The sequence below is a fragment of the Pristiophorus japonicus genome, chromosome 18, assembly GCF_044704955.1.
Source record: "Pristiophorus japonicus isolate sPriJap1 chromosome 18, sPriJap1.hap1, whole genome shotgun sequence".
Taxonomy (NCBI): Eukaryota; Metazoa; Chordata; class Chondrichthyes; family Pristiophoridae; genus Pristiophorus; species Pristiophorus japonicus.
This window is the reverse complement of record NC_091994.1, coordinates 110,399,983-110,413,978: the sequence shown is the minus strand read 5'-3', so window position 1 is coordinate 110,413,978 and position 13,996 is coordinate 110,399,983. Positions and strand designations below refer to the sequence as shown.

The following is a 13,996-nucleotide window of genomic DNA, read 5'->3' as shown; positions in this document are numbered from 1 at the left end:
TCGTCCCACTCCCCTGCTCTTTCCTCATAGCCTATATTTTTCTTCCTTCAAGTATTTTCCAACTCCCTTTTGAAAGCTACCAATGAATCTACTTTCAGCATCCTTTCAGTGCATTCCAGATCACAACAAATTGCTGTGTAATTTTTTTTCTTCATATTGTCTCTGGTTCTTTTGCCAATCACCTTAAATTTATGACCTCTGGTTACTGACCCTCCTGCTACTGAATACATGATTTTGAACACCAATGTCAAATTTCCATTCAATCTCCATGCTGTAAGGAGAACAACCCCAGCTTCTCCAGTCTCTCCACTGCTCTAATCGAAGTCTCTCATCCCTGGTACAATTCTAGTAAATCTGTTTTTTTTAATTCATTCATGGGATGTGCACGTTGCTGGCACCCTCTCTAAGTCCTTGACATCCTTCCTAAAGTGTGGTGCCCAGAATTCAACACAATATTGTTGTATAAAGGTTTGGCATAACTCCGTTGCTTTTGTACACTTATCTATTAATAAAGCCAAGGATTCCATATGCTTTTATAGCAGCCTTTGTAGATACTGGATTCTTTTCCCTTCAATCTGTTTCAGCGAATTCACTGACACACGAACACTTTTAGTCTTAGCAACATAAGACCTTTATTAGAGATTCTCCGGCCGGGACCTGTTAAGATAAAGGGAACACCCTCGATTTGAGCCTGTCCACCTCTCTCTTGACAAGTCCCGTAACAGTACAAAAGCTCAATATTTATACATTGTTACAGCAGAACATATTTGAGTCACACTCAGTTTATACAATCATTGGTCGACTTCCCCCATAGCATACCCAATTGCAGGCTAACAACTCTCCAAATAGGGCGGGCTCCAGGGATGTGCTTATAGTTTCAATTTACATAGCATTTCCCTATTTTATGGCTGGTTATTAGCAGCCCCTCGTCTGACTCATGCCTGACTTTGCTTTTTCGCGTAACTCGTGTTTGACCACAACTCTGAGTAACCCCTTTTTGTGTCGACATTACAAATATCTCAGCTTGACATTTTCTTTTAGCCATCTTCCCATGATCCTATTCAACTGACACATTCACAACTCTTCTATTCACATTCTCATTCTCCCCTTTTATCATTCCATGATAACCCTGGTGATTATTCCAGGAGTATCGCATTCAGCTGTTCGCATTCTTGTTTCTCATACTCTTCTTGATCCTCGAATAAACTTTTAGTCTGTTGAACCAGATTCCGGGAGCTCGTGACTGTAAGAGTTTGCTCCAATTTTGCCATCATTACTTTACAACAGACATTAAAGCAACCAATAATCAGACAACAGGTAACTATTATCATAACGAGAATAACTGCTCCATGCATTAAATAAGATCCCCAAGAACCTCCAAATAACCAATCCAACCAACTATTTCCTTTCTCTGGGCCCTGCCTAAACTCATCCAGCTGCTTTTTTATGGCATCAATGGCTTGGGTGATATTGTATGATTCATCCGTGACATGTGTTATACATTTGTCCCCTATAATTGTGCACACTCCTCCTTGTTGGGCCAGCTGATAATCCACGGCATAGCGGGTTTGCTGCGTATACAATCTTAGTTCAGACAGCTCTCTGTTGATGACATCCAGTCCCTTAGACGTGCTATTTCCCAAAATGGTCAATCCGCAAATAAGGTAGTTCCTATTTTTGGCACTAATTACCCCTGCCGATCCACCTACAGATAGGGCCCCGAGGAACCAGTAGCTGAGTGATGATCCCAGCGTGATAGGATCCTCCCAATCGGCATAGAACTCCTTGCTGATGGCCCGTGTTACTATCCTTCTCTGGGTATGCCCCCTTTTATATTCGCCCGTTTGTCCCTCACAGGGTGCGTCCGAGGTATCCGCCGTATATAAGTCACGGGGGGTCCACCCAGGGGTAGCCACGAACAGGGCCTCTACTGATTGGGCTAGTGGGTAACACACAGTTCGATTGCCATGCAATCGGGTATGGGTCTGATAAAATAAGTTATCCTGTAGCCCTTCTAGTTCTGCTAGGATAGCACAAGATAGCACAATTATACCTGCTAGCTTACACATGTTTAGATAATTTTAGACGATACTATACATTAGTTAACAATAAGATAAGGATAGATCAGAAAACAGCTAAGTCTGCTTGTTCCTTTCTCCTGCCGTGTTCTTGGCGTTTTTCTTCCTGCCCCAAGGATGTGGTTTATTCAGCTATGGAGGAGAGGAAGTCTGGAACAGAAACAAGGGTTAGGACGACCAGTGAGATAGGCTCATTATGAAGTAATAAGTTTACAGTGGTGCAGGTGAACCCAGGCACTTCTGCCTTCAACCTTAGCTGTGGTGGGGGTAGTGAGTAACACCTGAAAAGGCCCCTCCCATCGTGGCTCTAGTCCCTTTCGAATCCATTTCTTAATCAGGACATACTTCCCTGGTGCCACGAGGGACGATTCGGGTAAAACTGGGAGGTCGAGGTGAGCCTCTCGAACCTGGTTGTGAGCTAGTCGCAGAGCCTGAGTCAGAGAAAGAACATAGGTGGTCAATCAGTCGAGCTGGGATACCATATCTAGGAACAATTTCCCTCATTAACACCTTAACAACAGTTTGAGCCTTATTGTCCAGGGTAGGGTAGGCTTCAATCCATCTGCTAAACACATCTACTATTACTAACACATATTTGTAACACAACTTTTTGCAACTCAATGTAGTCCAACTGCAATGTCTCAAAGGGACCTTCTGGTAGAGGAGTCTTACCCCAATCACAGGGGACTCCCTTCCCTGGATTATGTTGCTGGCAAACCAGGCAACGGCTACTGATGTTCTGGGCGAGCGCCTGGAGTATAGGGTGCCGCCAAGTAGCCAAAAGTGTGTCACTCGTGGTCCTTGCTCCACAATGAGTAGCAAAATGCATACATTCAATAACCCATAGAGCCAACTCGTCAGACATGCAAGTCTGTTCCGCGGGAGTGGTCCAGAGTTTTAGAAACATTGTCATAAGTACATCCATAATCTTTCCACAACAGTTTATCTTTTTCAGGAGCGTCCTCCTGTGCTTTAATTACATCTTGGATGGTTGGCATTGGTTTTTCCGAGGCTAACTTATCCTTGGCAGGATTTTTAGTTTGACTCATCATTCTAGGCACTGCCATTTGTTGTCCGCAAGAGGCCTGTTTAGCCTCTCTGTCAGCACAGCGGTTTCCTCTGTCAACCGGAGACTTTCCGGTAGTGTGGGCGGTACACTTGACAATGGAAATACGCTTGGGGAACATGAGGGCTTGCAACAAATCAGATACTAGTTGCTTATGGGATATCTCATTCCCCTGTGAGATTAGGAATCCCCTATTTTTCCATAATTGTCCGAAATCATGGGCTACCCCAAAGGCATACCTAGAGTCGGTATAGATATTGACTTTGAGGTCTTTGGCCAAGATACAGGCTCGGGTGAGGGCGAATAGTTCAGCTTGTTGGGCGGAATAGGTGGTTTCAAAGGCGGCAGATTCCAAGATCTGATTCTCCTGGCTTACTATGGCGTATCCTGAGATTCGTGTACCTTCTGGATTAATAGAAGAACTTCCGTCAACATACATAATACAGTCTGGATCTTCCATTGGTACATCAACTAAATCTTCCCTGACTGATGAGGCCTCTTGAATTAAAGATAAACAATCATGACTGGGTTCTTCCTCATCTTGGGGTGGCTCAGTAAGAAAACAGGCCGGATTAATTGCAGTACAGTGCCGAAAGGTAAGGTGTTGAGTCTGCAGTTGGCTCAGGAGGGCAGCTACGGAGTGAGAGGTGTTAAGACAACGGTAGCACAGTCTTTCAGGATTGTACAATACAGTTGAAAGGGCCGGTCATAGAGGGGTTGGCCCAAAGCCGGAGCTTGCAGCAGGGCTGTCTTTAGTTCCTTAAAGGCTTGGACGTCTGCGGTTTTTATTTCAAAGCTGCCTTCTTTAATGTGTACGGTGTAAGGTGCTTAGTCATCAGGGCAACGTTCGGGATCCAGGATCTACAGTAATTGATCATCCCCAACCACTGCCGCATCTGTTTAGCCGTGCTAGGGACTGGAAACTGGCAAATTGGTTCGTCATCCGGGGAGGTTCTCTGTACAATCAAGCTACGTAATCGGGGCCAAAGGGGTTGTTCTGGGAGAAGTTAGTGTAAGATCCCCGTCCTCTCCCCCCTTGCCCCCCTCCTCTTCCTCCTCTTTCTCTTTCGTGCCGACGGGAGGGACACTCTCTACTCCAATGTCCTTCTTGCCCACAATTAAAGCATCCATCTCGTCTTTCCCAGCCCCGACCTCTTCCCATACCAGGCCGGGGACAGTAGGGTGGTCCGTAATTAGCAGGGCCCGGGCCATTTGGGTGTTTGGTATAACCATATCCCTGTTTATCCACCCAACCCTGCACGCAACACTGCGGTTCCATCTGGTATCTCCTTGGGTCGGGTTTTGGTCCTTCCACCCGAGGCGGCTCTTCCTTTCTAGTCACGTATTCAGTCTTGACCCGGATTGGGGGCACACCTCCCCCCTCTCCTTTTTTTTCCTGCCAATAATATCTAACCGCCCTTTCCATCTGGGCTTTACTGTTATCTGCCCAATTCATATTATTTGTCCGGATAGCGTGAGCAATCGAATAGGGCAGGCACTGAAGTAGGATAGCGCAGAATTGAGGTGAATTATCCCCTGCCCTGAAGGCATTATCTCCTGATTGACCTCCGTATATTTCAATAAAGCTTTCCATGAATTCGTCGGCAGTTTCTTCTCGTTTCTAACACTGCTGCCATACTGATGGGCTTCTGAAGAGTCTTGCTGAGAGCATTAAAGATAGCGTCTAGGCGATCCTGGGCATTATTAGGGTGAGCAGTCACTAATGCATCATGGGTGGCTCGCCCCAAATTTTCTAAGAACCGGACGTGTTCAGTCGGGCTCAGGGCCTGCTGCACTAAGGACCACAAGTCTCTTGATTCTGCATTATAAACTGAAATAGTAGTTCGAAGATGATCTATAAACTTGACAGGTTCTTTTTTTTTCGATCTGGTATGGTGGCCAGAAGGGCCATAATTTCGTTCGGTTTCCAGGGTACATAGACATCTATGGTGGGGTGGTTTGCATCAGGGTTTGACATTGGTCGGACTGGGAATTGGTGTCGGGGCTTTGGGATGGGGGTGTCAATCTTGGAAGGCATTTCTAGGTCGGAGGATGGTTCGGAGCTGTCTGACTGATCGGCACCTCCGCGTCTTGATCGGCGGGAGTGTCTGCTATGCCTTTCACAACTGGGACTGGTAGTTTGACTAGAGGATTTACGGGACTGTCTGTGATGTCGAGATATAGTTCTGCCCTTCTGAGTGTGAGATCTGGTCCTCTCAGCTATATTGCCTGTGAACTGGGGATCTGAATCGCTATCAGAGGATGAGGAGTCCGTTTGGGCTTGTCGCTTCGTTGGTGTGGGGTTACATTTATCTTTAACTCCTCTTGCTGGAGTGTAAGGTGGAGGGGGATGGGAAGAAGGCTGTGACAAAGGGTCAGAGGCTGCAGGAGGCGCCGTTGGGCGCGGCTGTGTCCATTCATCAATTTCATCATCAGCCTCGGTCAACGCAAAGCCAACCATTCGACTACGTAGTTTATCGGTACCCTTCTCAGAGGTCCCAGGGGAACTCTTAGTACGTTTCTCATGCGTGCACTCTTTCTTTAAGACATCTATAGTTTTAACATGTCCTCCTCCTGTCAAGGAGAGTCCTAGTTTAGTGGCGTTTTCCCGCCAGCTTGACAGAAGGGACTCATCTTTCAGCTTTTGACAGTACTGTCTCCATTTGGCTATTAAATCCTTTTTTAACCACCAGGACCATGTATTTTTTTTACTCAACAAACCTATCCTTTGTGCATTTCCTGGCTCTGTAACTTATCCGAATATACGTAATTCAATAAGGTTCACACTCTTAAACTTCCCACATACAGATCAACACTACGAAGGGTTAAAAAAACTTTCACTGTTTGAAAAAGTGGGTGGAGCTAAAACAAACCATAACTCCCCGGTTTCCCCACACAAGCTTCCTTATCCACAGTAAAAATCATACAAGCATTTCTCATTTAAAACAGACGTTCACAAGATTCTCTCTTCTTTCCTATTAATTTTTGGATCCATGACCTTTCAGGAAATTCGTAGTTTTATCTAAATTACCCATCCTCGTTTTGCCGCACGTTGGATCAGGGTCCTAATTAGTCCTGATTGTCCCCACGTCGCCCCGTGGTGGTTTCAGTTATCTTACCCAGAGCTTAGGCGGACCAAGTGATATACAAGATCGACACCGTACCTGGCGTAAGTACAATTTAAAACTTACACAGTCCCGCGTAGTCCCGCAGCTTAATTTTACATAATTCCCTAACCTCCGCATTTCCCTACGCGGTTCACGCGATTCTCTATCCCTCCGTGTCGCCGCAGGGTTTTCTGTTCGTGTTGCCGCACAATAATCCTTACTTAATTTGTTCTAGGTTCCAGATTTAAATCCAATCATTGCCTAGACAGGCCAAGTGATATACAAGGTCGACGACACACCTGACTTAGACACTTATTTCCAAAGTTTAGAAAGTATTCGCCAGATTGACCTGGATCTCGTTCAGACACCACCTGAGAACCAGCGAGTGGCTAAACTTTCCTCAGACTTTTGAAACCGGAGGAAACTGGAGCAGTATTGAAATTATACTTACTCCAGTGGCCATTTTCCTCTCGTCTCGTCCAAGGCTAGTCTGGCTCTTAATTCGCAAGTTTTCGGCAGTCGTCCGTTGAGATCCCACTTCTGACACCAAATGTAGATACTGGATTCTTTTCCCTTCAATCTGTTTCAGCGAATTCACTGACACACAAACACTTTTAGCCTTAGCAACATAAGACCTTTATTAGAGATTCTCCGGCCGGGACCTGTTAAGATAAAGGGAACACCCTCGATTTGAGCCTGTCCACCTCTCTCTTGACAAGTCCTGTAACTGTACAAAAGCTCAATATTTATACATTGTTACAGCAGAACATATTTGAGTGACACTCAGTTTATACAATCATTGGTCGACTTCCCCCATAGCATACCCAATTGCAGGCTAACAACTCTCCAAATAGGGCGGGCTCCAGGGATGTGTTTATAGTTTCGATTTACATAGCATTTCCCTATTTTATGGCTGGTTATTAGCAGCCCCTTGTCTGACTCATGCCTGACTTTGCTTTTTCGAGTAACTCGTGTTTGACCACAACTCTGAGTAACCCCTTTTTGTGTCGACATTGCCAATATCTCAGCTTGACATTTTCTTTTAGCCATCTTCCCATGATCCTATTCAACTGACACATTCACAACTCTTCTATTCACATTCTCACCTTCTCAAATTGTCCTGTCCGGGTCTCAGTGTTCCTGCATCCTCTTAGTTTATATTACCTCTCCTCATTCTTCCTATCAAATTGTATCACTACACACTTCTCTGCATTAAACTTCATCTGCCATGTGTCTACCCATTTCAATTGTCTGTCTGTGACCTCCTGATGTCTGTCACTATCCTCATTGTTCACTACTATAGTAATACCCGCCCTTCTGTATGACTCAGAGACATGGACCATGTACAGCAGACACCTCAAGTCGCTGGAGAAATACCACCAACGATGTCTCCGCAAGATCCTACAAATCCCCTGGGAGGACAGACGCACCAACATTAACGTCCTCGACCAGGCCAACATCCCCAGCATTGAAGCACTGACCACACTTGATCAGCTCTGCTGAGCAGGCCACATTGTCCACATGGCAGACACGAGACTCCCAAAGCAAGCGCTCTACTCGGAACTCCTTCATGGCAAACAAGCCAAAGATGGGCAGAGGAAACGTTACAAGGACACCCTCAAAGCCTCTCTGATAAAATGCGGCATCCCCACTGACACCTGGGAGTCTCTGGCCAAAGACCACCCTAAATGAAGGAAGTGCATCCGGGAGGGTGCTGAGCTCCTCGAGTCTCATCGCCGAGAGCATGCAGAAATCAAGCGCAGGCAGTGGAAAGGGCGTGCGGCAAATCTATCCCACCCTCCCTTATCTGTCTCACCTGTTACAGAGACTGTGGCTCTCATATTGGATTGTTCGGCCACCTAAGGTCTAATTTTTAAGAGTGGAAGCAAGTCTTCCTCGATTCCGAGGGACTGATGATGATATTATTTACTACATTTCCGAGTTTCACGTCATGTAAACTTTGAAATTATGCCCTGTATACCCAAATCCAGATCATTAATATATATCAAAAAGAGCAGTGGTCTTAATACCAACCTCTGGGGAACACTACTGTATACTCCCCTCCAGTCTGAAAAACAACTGTTCACCACTACTCTTTGCTTTCTGTCCCTTAGCCAATTTCATATCCACACTTCCACTGCCCCTTTGATCCCATGGACTTTAATTTTGCTAACAAGTCTATTGTATGTTTCTTTATCAAATGCTATTTGAGAGTCCATAGGCACAACACTACCCTCATCAACCCTCTTTTACTTCATCAAAGAACTCAATCAAGTTAGTCAAACACAATTTGCCTTTAATAAATCCATGCTGACTTTCATTTATTAGCGCATTTTGTTTTTCCAAATGCCAGTTAATTTTGTCCCAGATTATTCTCTCTAAACATTGCCTCATCACTGACGGTATGCTGACTAGCCTGTATTTGCCGGGTTTATCCCTCTCCCCTTTTTTGCAATCCTCCAGTCCTCTGGCACCATCCCCATATCTCAGGAGGATTGGAAGATTGTGGCCCGAGCATCAACAATTTCCACCCTTACTTCCCTCAGTAACCTAGGATACATCCCATCCGGACCAGGTAACTTTGAGCGCTGCCAACCTTTTAAGTATCTCTTTATCTTTAGTCTTTTTTTCCCCATATTTTTATAAATAATGAACAAAAGTCTTCAAATAAATTTTTCTTTATAACACAATTTTTTATTGTTCCTATGATTTTTCTCCTGGTGTACTGGAGATTTGTCTTTAATTCCTGGAGACTCCAGTTTACCAACCCTCCAGGGCAATCCCAGAGGATTGGTAACTCTATACAATCTGTGATGTGATCTGAGGTCTTAAGATGTAATCCTGAGTAACTTCTCTAAATAAAAAAATCTCCACTAACGGTTCGAAGCCAACCTTTACATTTCCAATAGCCTCTAAAAATAAAGCAGAGTATTTTGATCTTGTCCATATCTCTGTAACCTCCTCCAGTCCTACAACCCTCTGAGATATCTGCGCTCCTCCAATTCTGGCCTCTTGCACATCTCCGATTTTAATTGCCTTCAGCTGCCGAGGTCCTAAGCTCTAGTATTATCTCCCTAAACATCTCCGCCTCTCTCTCATTCTTTAAGACGCTCCTTAAAACCTACCTCTTTGACCAAGCTTTTGGTCACCTGCCCTAATTTCTCCTTATGTGGCTTGGTGTCAAATTTTGTTTTATTCCGCTCCTGTGAAGCACCTTGGGATGTTTTACAACATTAAAAGCGTTATATAAATGCAAATTGCTGTTGCCTATAATGCAACGCCTCCCTAAACAACTGCTATATGCGGAGCTCCTTCACGGCAAACGAGCCAAAGGTGGGCAGCGGAAATGTTACAAGGACACCCTCAAAGCCTCCCTGGTGAAGTGCGACATCACCACTGACGCCTGGGAGACCCTGGCCGAAGACCACCCTAGGTGGAGAAAGTGCATCCGGGAGGGCGTGGAGCTCTTCGAATCTCAATGCTGTGAGCGTGAAGAGATCAGGCACAGGCAGCGGAAGGAGCGTGTGGTAAATCAGTGCCACTCCCCTTCCCCTGACGAATATCTGTCCCACCTGTGACAGGGTCTGTGGCTCTCATGTTGGACTGTTCAGCCACCAAAGAACTCACTTTAGGAGTGGAAGCAAGTCTTCCTCGATTTCGAGGGACTGCCTATGAATGCCTGATAAGTTCATATGTTCCATTTAAAAGTAGATCTACACTTAACATTTCAAAGAATATATCATTGAATCATTTTTCTTTGTATCAATAGACATGACAAGACAATTAATCTTCATGCATCGGAAAGCTGGCCCTTTGACAGCTGCTGCAACCCCAACTATTCCTAATGTACAAACTTCATGTACAATGTACAAACAGCCTCCCTGGAGTCACTATTTTACAAAAAAAAATGCATACTTGCACTTTGTTATTCTCTCATCACACCTGTTACGTGCAAGTATTCAGAGATATCTCGAAACACAATGCAAGACTAAACTGCACAAAACTGTAAAAGCGAATCAGCTTTTCTTAGCAATCATTTTGCTATATGGTTCCTTTTGAAGTTTTCTCTGAAAAAATATTGGAGCAAACCTATTGTTATTTTATGTGAATCTTGAATTTGTCAAGAACAGGAATTTCACTGTTATTTTTCAATAACTGCATATAGGTTAAATAAAATTACATTCATATTAGCCATTATAATGCAATATATAAAAAAATGACATGTTGGAATGACACATGAATGTAGATCCACTGACAAGAGTTGTAAAGGTTAGATCTCATCAGTAGTTGGCTTTGACTTCCTTTTTCTTTGCAGAAAAGTACAGAGACCTTGCTTTTATCAGCAAAGTGCAGATCTATAGCAACCAGGCTAATCAGGTTTCTGCAGCAGTGTTTATTCATACAGGTCTAAATCATGCTGTGTTTTGAAAGAAAGTCAATGGTGACAGTTATTTTGATCTTAATAGTTATGAACTTAATGGAGGTAACATCTGGATTACCCGAATTCGCTCTCCAGCGTCAACGTTTTAAACAAGTAAGTAATATTTTTCTTATCCAAGTTAACTCCACGGTCTTCACTAATTGATATGACTTTCAGTAGTAGGTAAAATTAACAGTAAGAATTTAATAATCAAGAAATTTTATTTTATTAGAAATGTGTTACTAATTTGATAGTTTTGGTATGCATGTTGTTTGGTGGTATCTGTTCCATTATATATTTATCTTTGGGACACTGGAAATGTAGGAATTGCTGGACCAAAAAAGACCAATACGATCGTTTCGAGTTCACCTTCCACAATCCCGCTAGTCGTATGATAGAATGATTTTTTTTATTCATATAGATATAGGCCAGATCAGATAAGGATGCCAGATTTCCTTCCCTAAAGGACATTAGTGAACCAGATGGGTTTTTGCGACAATCTGGTAGTTTCATGGTCACCATTACTGATACTGGCTTTTTATTCCAGATTTATTTAATTAACTGAATTAAAATTCCCCAGGTGCTGTGGTGGGATTGAACTCATGTCCATTAGTCCAGGCTTCTGGATTACTAGTCCAGTAACATAACCACTATGCTACTGTACGGTTGTTGACTAATCATAGCAATCAATTTCTTATCAATTAGTCTACAACAGACCCAGACATGAGGTGAGGAAAACCTCGTGGAGAGCTTTGGGAACCATAGGTCCAACAACGTCACCTCCCAAGTATGCTACACTTCCCACATATGTCATGTCTCAAATTACTCATGTACTGTATCCCAAAGTATTATTTTCTGAAATAAATCTATCTAATTTTCATTTGAATGAATCAATACTGGAAATAGATGGCACATACGGGCAAGGTAGGGGAAATATTGCACACTACAGCCTCCTTTACTTCTAATCTTTAATGGCCAGAAATTACCTCATGCGTTATACTTGACCCATAGTCAAAGTGGGTGCAAGACTTTGCCTGTAAGATAAATGTAATGTTTAGAGGAATTTCTAGTCACAAATGTACTGTCATGATAAGCACATATAAAGTTGTGGCAATTTAGTTATATACTTAACAGGACTGTGCTGTATATACATGAATGAGTTTGGTGAGGTAATTGATTTAAGTATTTCAATCATTTCAGATAGTCATAGCTAACAGATTTTATTGCAATACAAAAATATGTTGTCTGCTGTCAAATTATTCTTTAAAAAGCTTTAAATGTGCAATTTGCAATGCAGCTGAGGTACAAAGAAAACTCTGAAAATTGGAACTATGAAAATAAACAATACTGGAAATTTGGAATAAAAGCTGAAAATACCTCAACTACACAGCAGGTTTGTCAGCCTCTGAAAGAGAAAGCTAGATAAATGTTTCAAGTTGGATCCTTTCTGATGAAGGGTCACACCCAAAGCATGAGCCTAACTTTCTCTTTCAGATGCTGGCTGAGATCCGATGCTTCTCCAGTTATTTTCTGCTTTTGATTAGCATACGAGGTGCTATAGAACCGAATAATGAAGAAAGGCTAGAAAAACTTGGACTCTTCATCCTTGAAAAGTGGCAAGCGAGAGGGCGCTCATAGAGATCCCTGCAAGCAGTATAGAAAAGGTAAATTAGAAGCTCTATTTTAAGTTCAACCAAAACTGCAGGACCAGCAGACGTAATGTAAACTGTTAATAAGCAGATTCCGATTGATATCAGGAAGTATTTCTTTGTTCAAAAAGTAATTGGTACCTGGAATGGTCTTTTAGATAGGCTTGTGGAAGCAGAAACATAGAATTACAAGACAGGAGTAGGCTATGCAGCCCCTCGAACCTCTGCAATTCAGTTAGATCATGGCTGATCTGTATCTCAACTTCACTTAACCGCCTTTGTTCCATATCCCTTGATACCCTTACAATCTTTGGTGGCAGTCTGGATCATTTCAATTGATGCAGCATCCACAGCCTTTGGGGGAATGACTTCCAGATTTCCACTTTATGTGAAAAGGTGCTTCCTGATTTCACTCCTAAATGGCGTAGTCCTAATTTTAAGATTGTGCCCCCCCCCCCCCCCCGTTATTTTGGATTCCCCCACCCAAGGAAATAGTTTCTCTATATCTACCCAATCAAATCCTTTAATCATTTAAAATACCTCGAGGGGCTACTCCTGTCTTGTGTTTCTATGTTTCTGCTTCCATGAGCCTACCTGGGAGACCACTCCAGATGCTACTTACACTTTACACAAAGAAGTACTTCCAGATATCGATTGGAACCTGCATATTGACGGTTTAATTTACGTCTGCTTGTCCTGCAGTTTTGGTTTAACTTAAAATACAGCTTCTAACTTACCCCCAAACTTATAAACTCAAGGGAATACCAGCCAAGTTTATGAACATAAGAACATAAGAAATAGGAGCAGGACCCCTCAAGCTTGCGCCGCCATTTAATAAGATCATGGGGCTGATCTGATCATGGGCTCAGCTCTACTTCTCTGCCCACTCTCCATAACCCTTTATTCCCTTATCGCTCAAAAATCTATCTATCGCCACCTTAAATATATTCAATGACCCAGCCTCCACAGCTCTCTGGGGCAGAGAATTCCACAGATTTCCTCCTCATCTCAGTTTTAAATGGGCGGCCCCTTATTCTGAGACTATGTCCCCTTGTTTTAGTTTCCCCTATGAGTGGAAATATCCTCTCTGCATCCACCTTGTCGAGCCCCCTCATTATCTTACCCCTTTAGGCCCTGGTATCTTCTGATGAATCTGCTCTATACTGCTTCAAAAAAGCCAATATATCTTTCCTGAGGTGCGATGCCCAAGACTGAATGCAGTACTCCAGATGGGGTCTGACCAAGTCTCTGTACAACTGAGACGTTAGAAATATGAACAAATGAGCCAGATGGGCCAAATACCTTCCCTCATCGATACATATTCTTGTGATACGGCTTTTCTTTGAGGACTGAAAAAAAATTATGTAGTGCATTTCACAACCACCAGACGTCCCAACGTGCTTTACATTGAATTAAATACTTTTGAAGTGTAGTCATTGTGGTAATGTAGGAAACGTGGTAGCCATTTTGCACACAGTAAGCTCCCACAAACAACAATGTGATAATAACTAGATAATCTGTTTTAGTGATGTTGATTGAGGGATAAATATTGGCCAGCACTCCCTTACTCTTCTTCGAAATAGTGCCACGGGATCTTTTACGTCCACCTGAGAGAGCAGATGGGGCCTCGGTTTAACGTCTCATCTAAAAGTCAGCACCTCCGACAGGGCAGCACT

General features: G+C 43.3%; 1 protein-coding gene across 8 annotated transcripts in view; it reads left to right on the top strand.

The window, feature by feature from the left end:
* Positions 1-13,996, top strand: part of LOC139228964 (uncharacterized) — a 95,402-nt gene that overhangs the window by 4,147 nt on the left and 77,259 nt on the right. For all 8 annotated transcript variants that reach the window (XM_070860568.1, XM_070860567.1, XM_070860560.1 and 5 more), the window contains one exon: positions 10,718-10,785. In XM_070860568.1, the coding sequence (XP_070716669.1) occupies positions 10,720-10,785 (66 nt within the window). In that variant the 5' untranslated portion in view covers positions 10,718-10,719. The remainder of the gene's footprint in view (positions 1-10,717; positions 10,786-13,996) is intronic.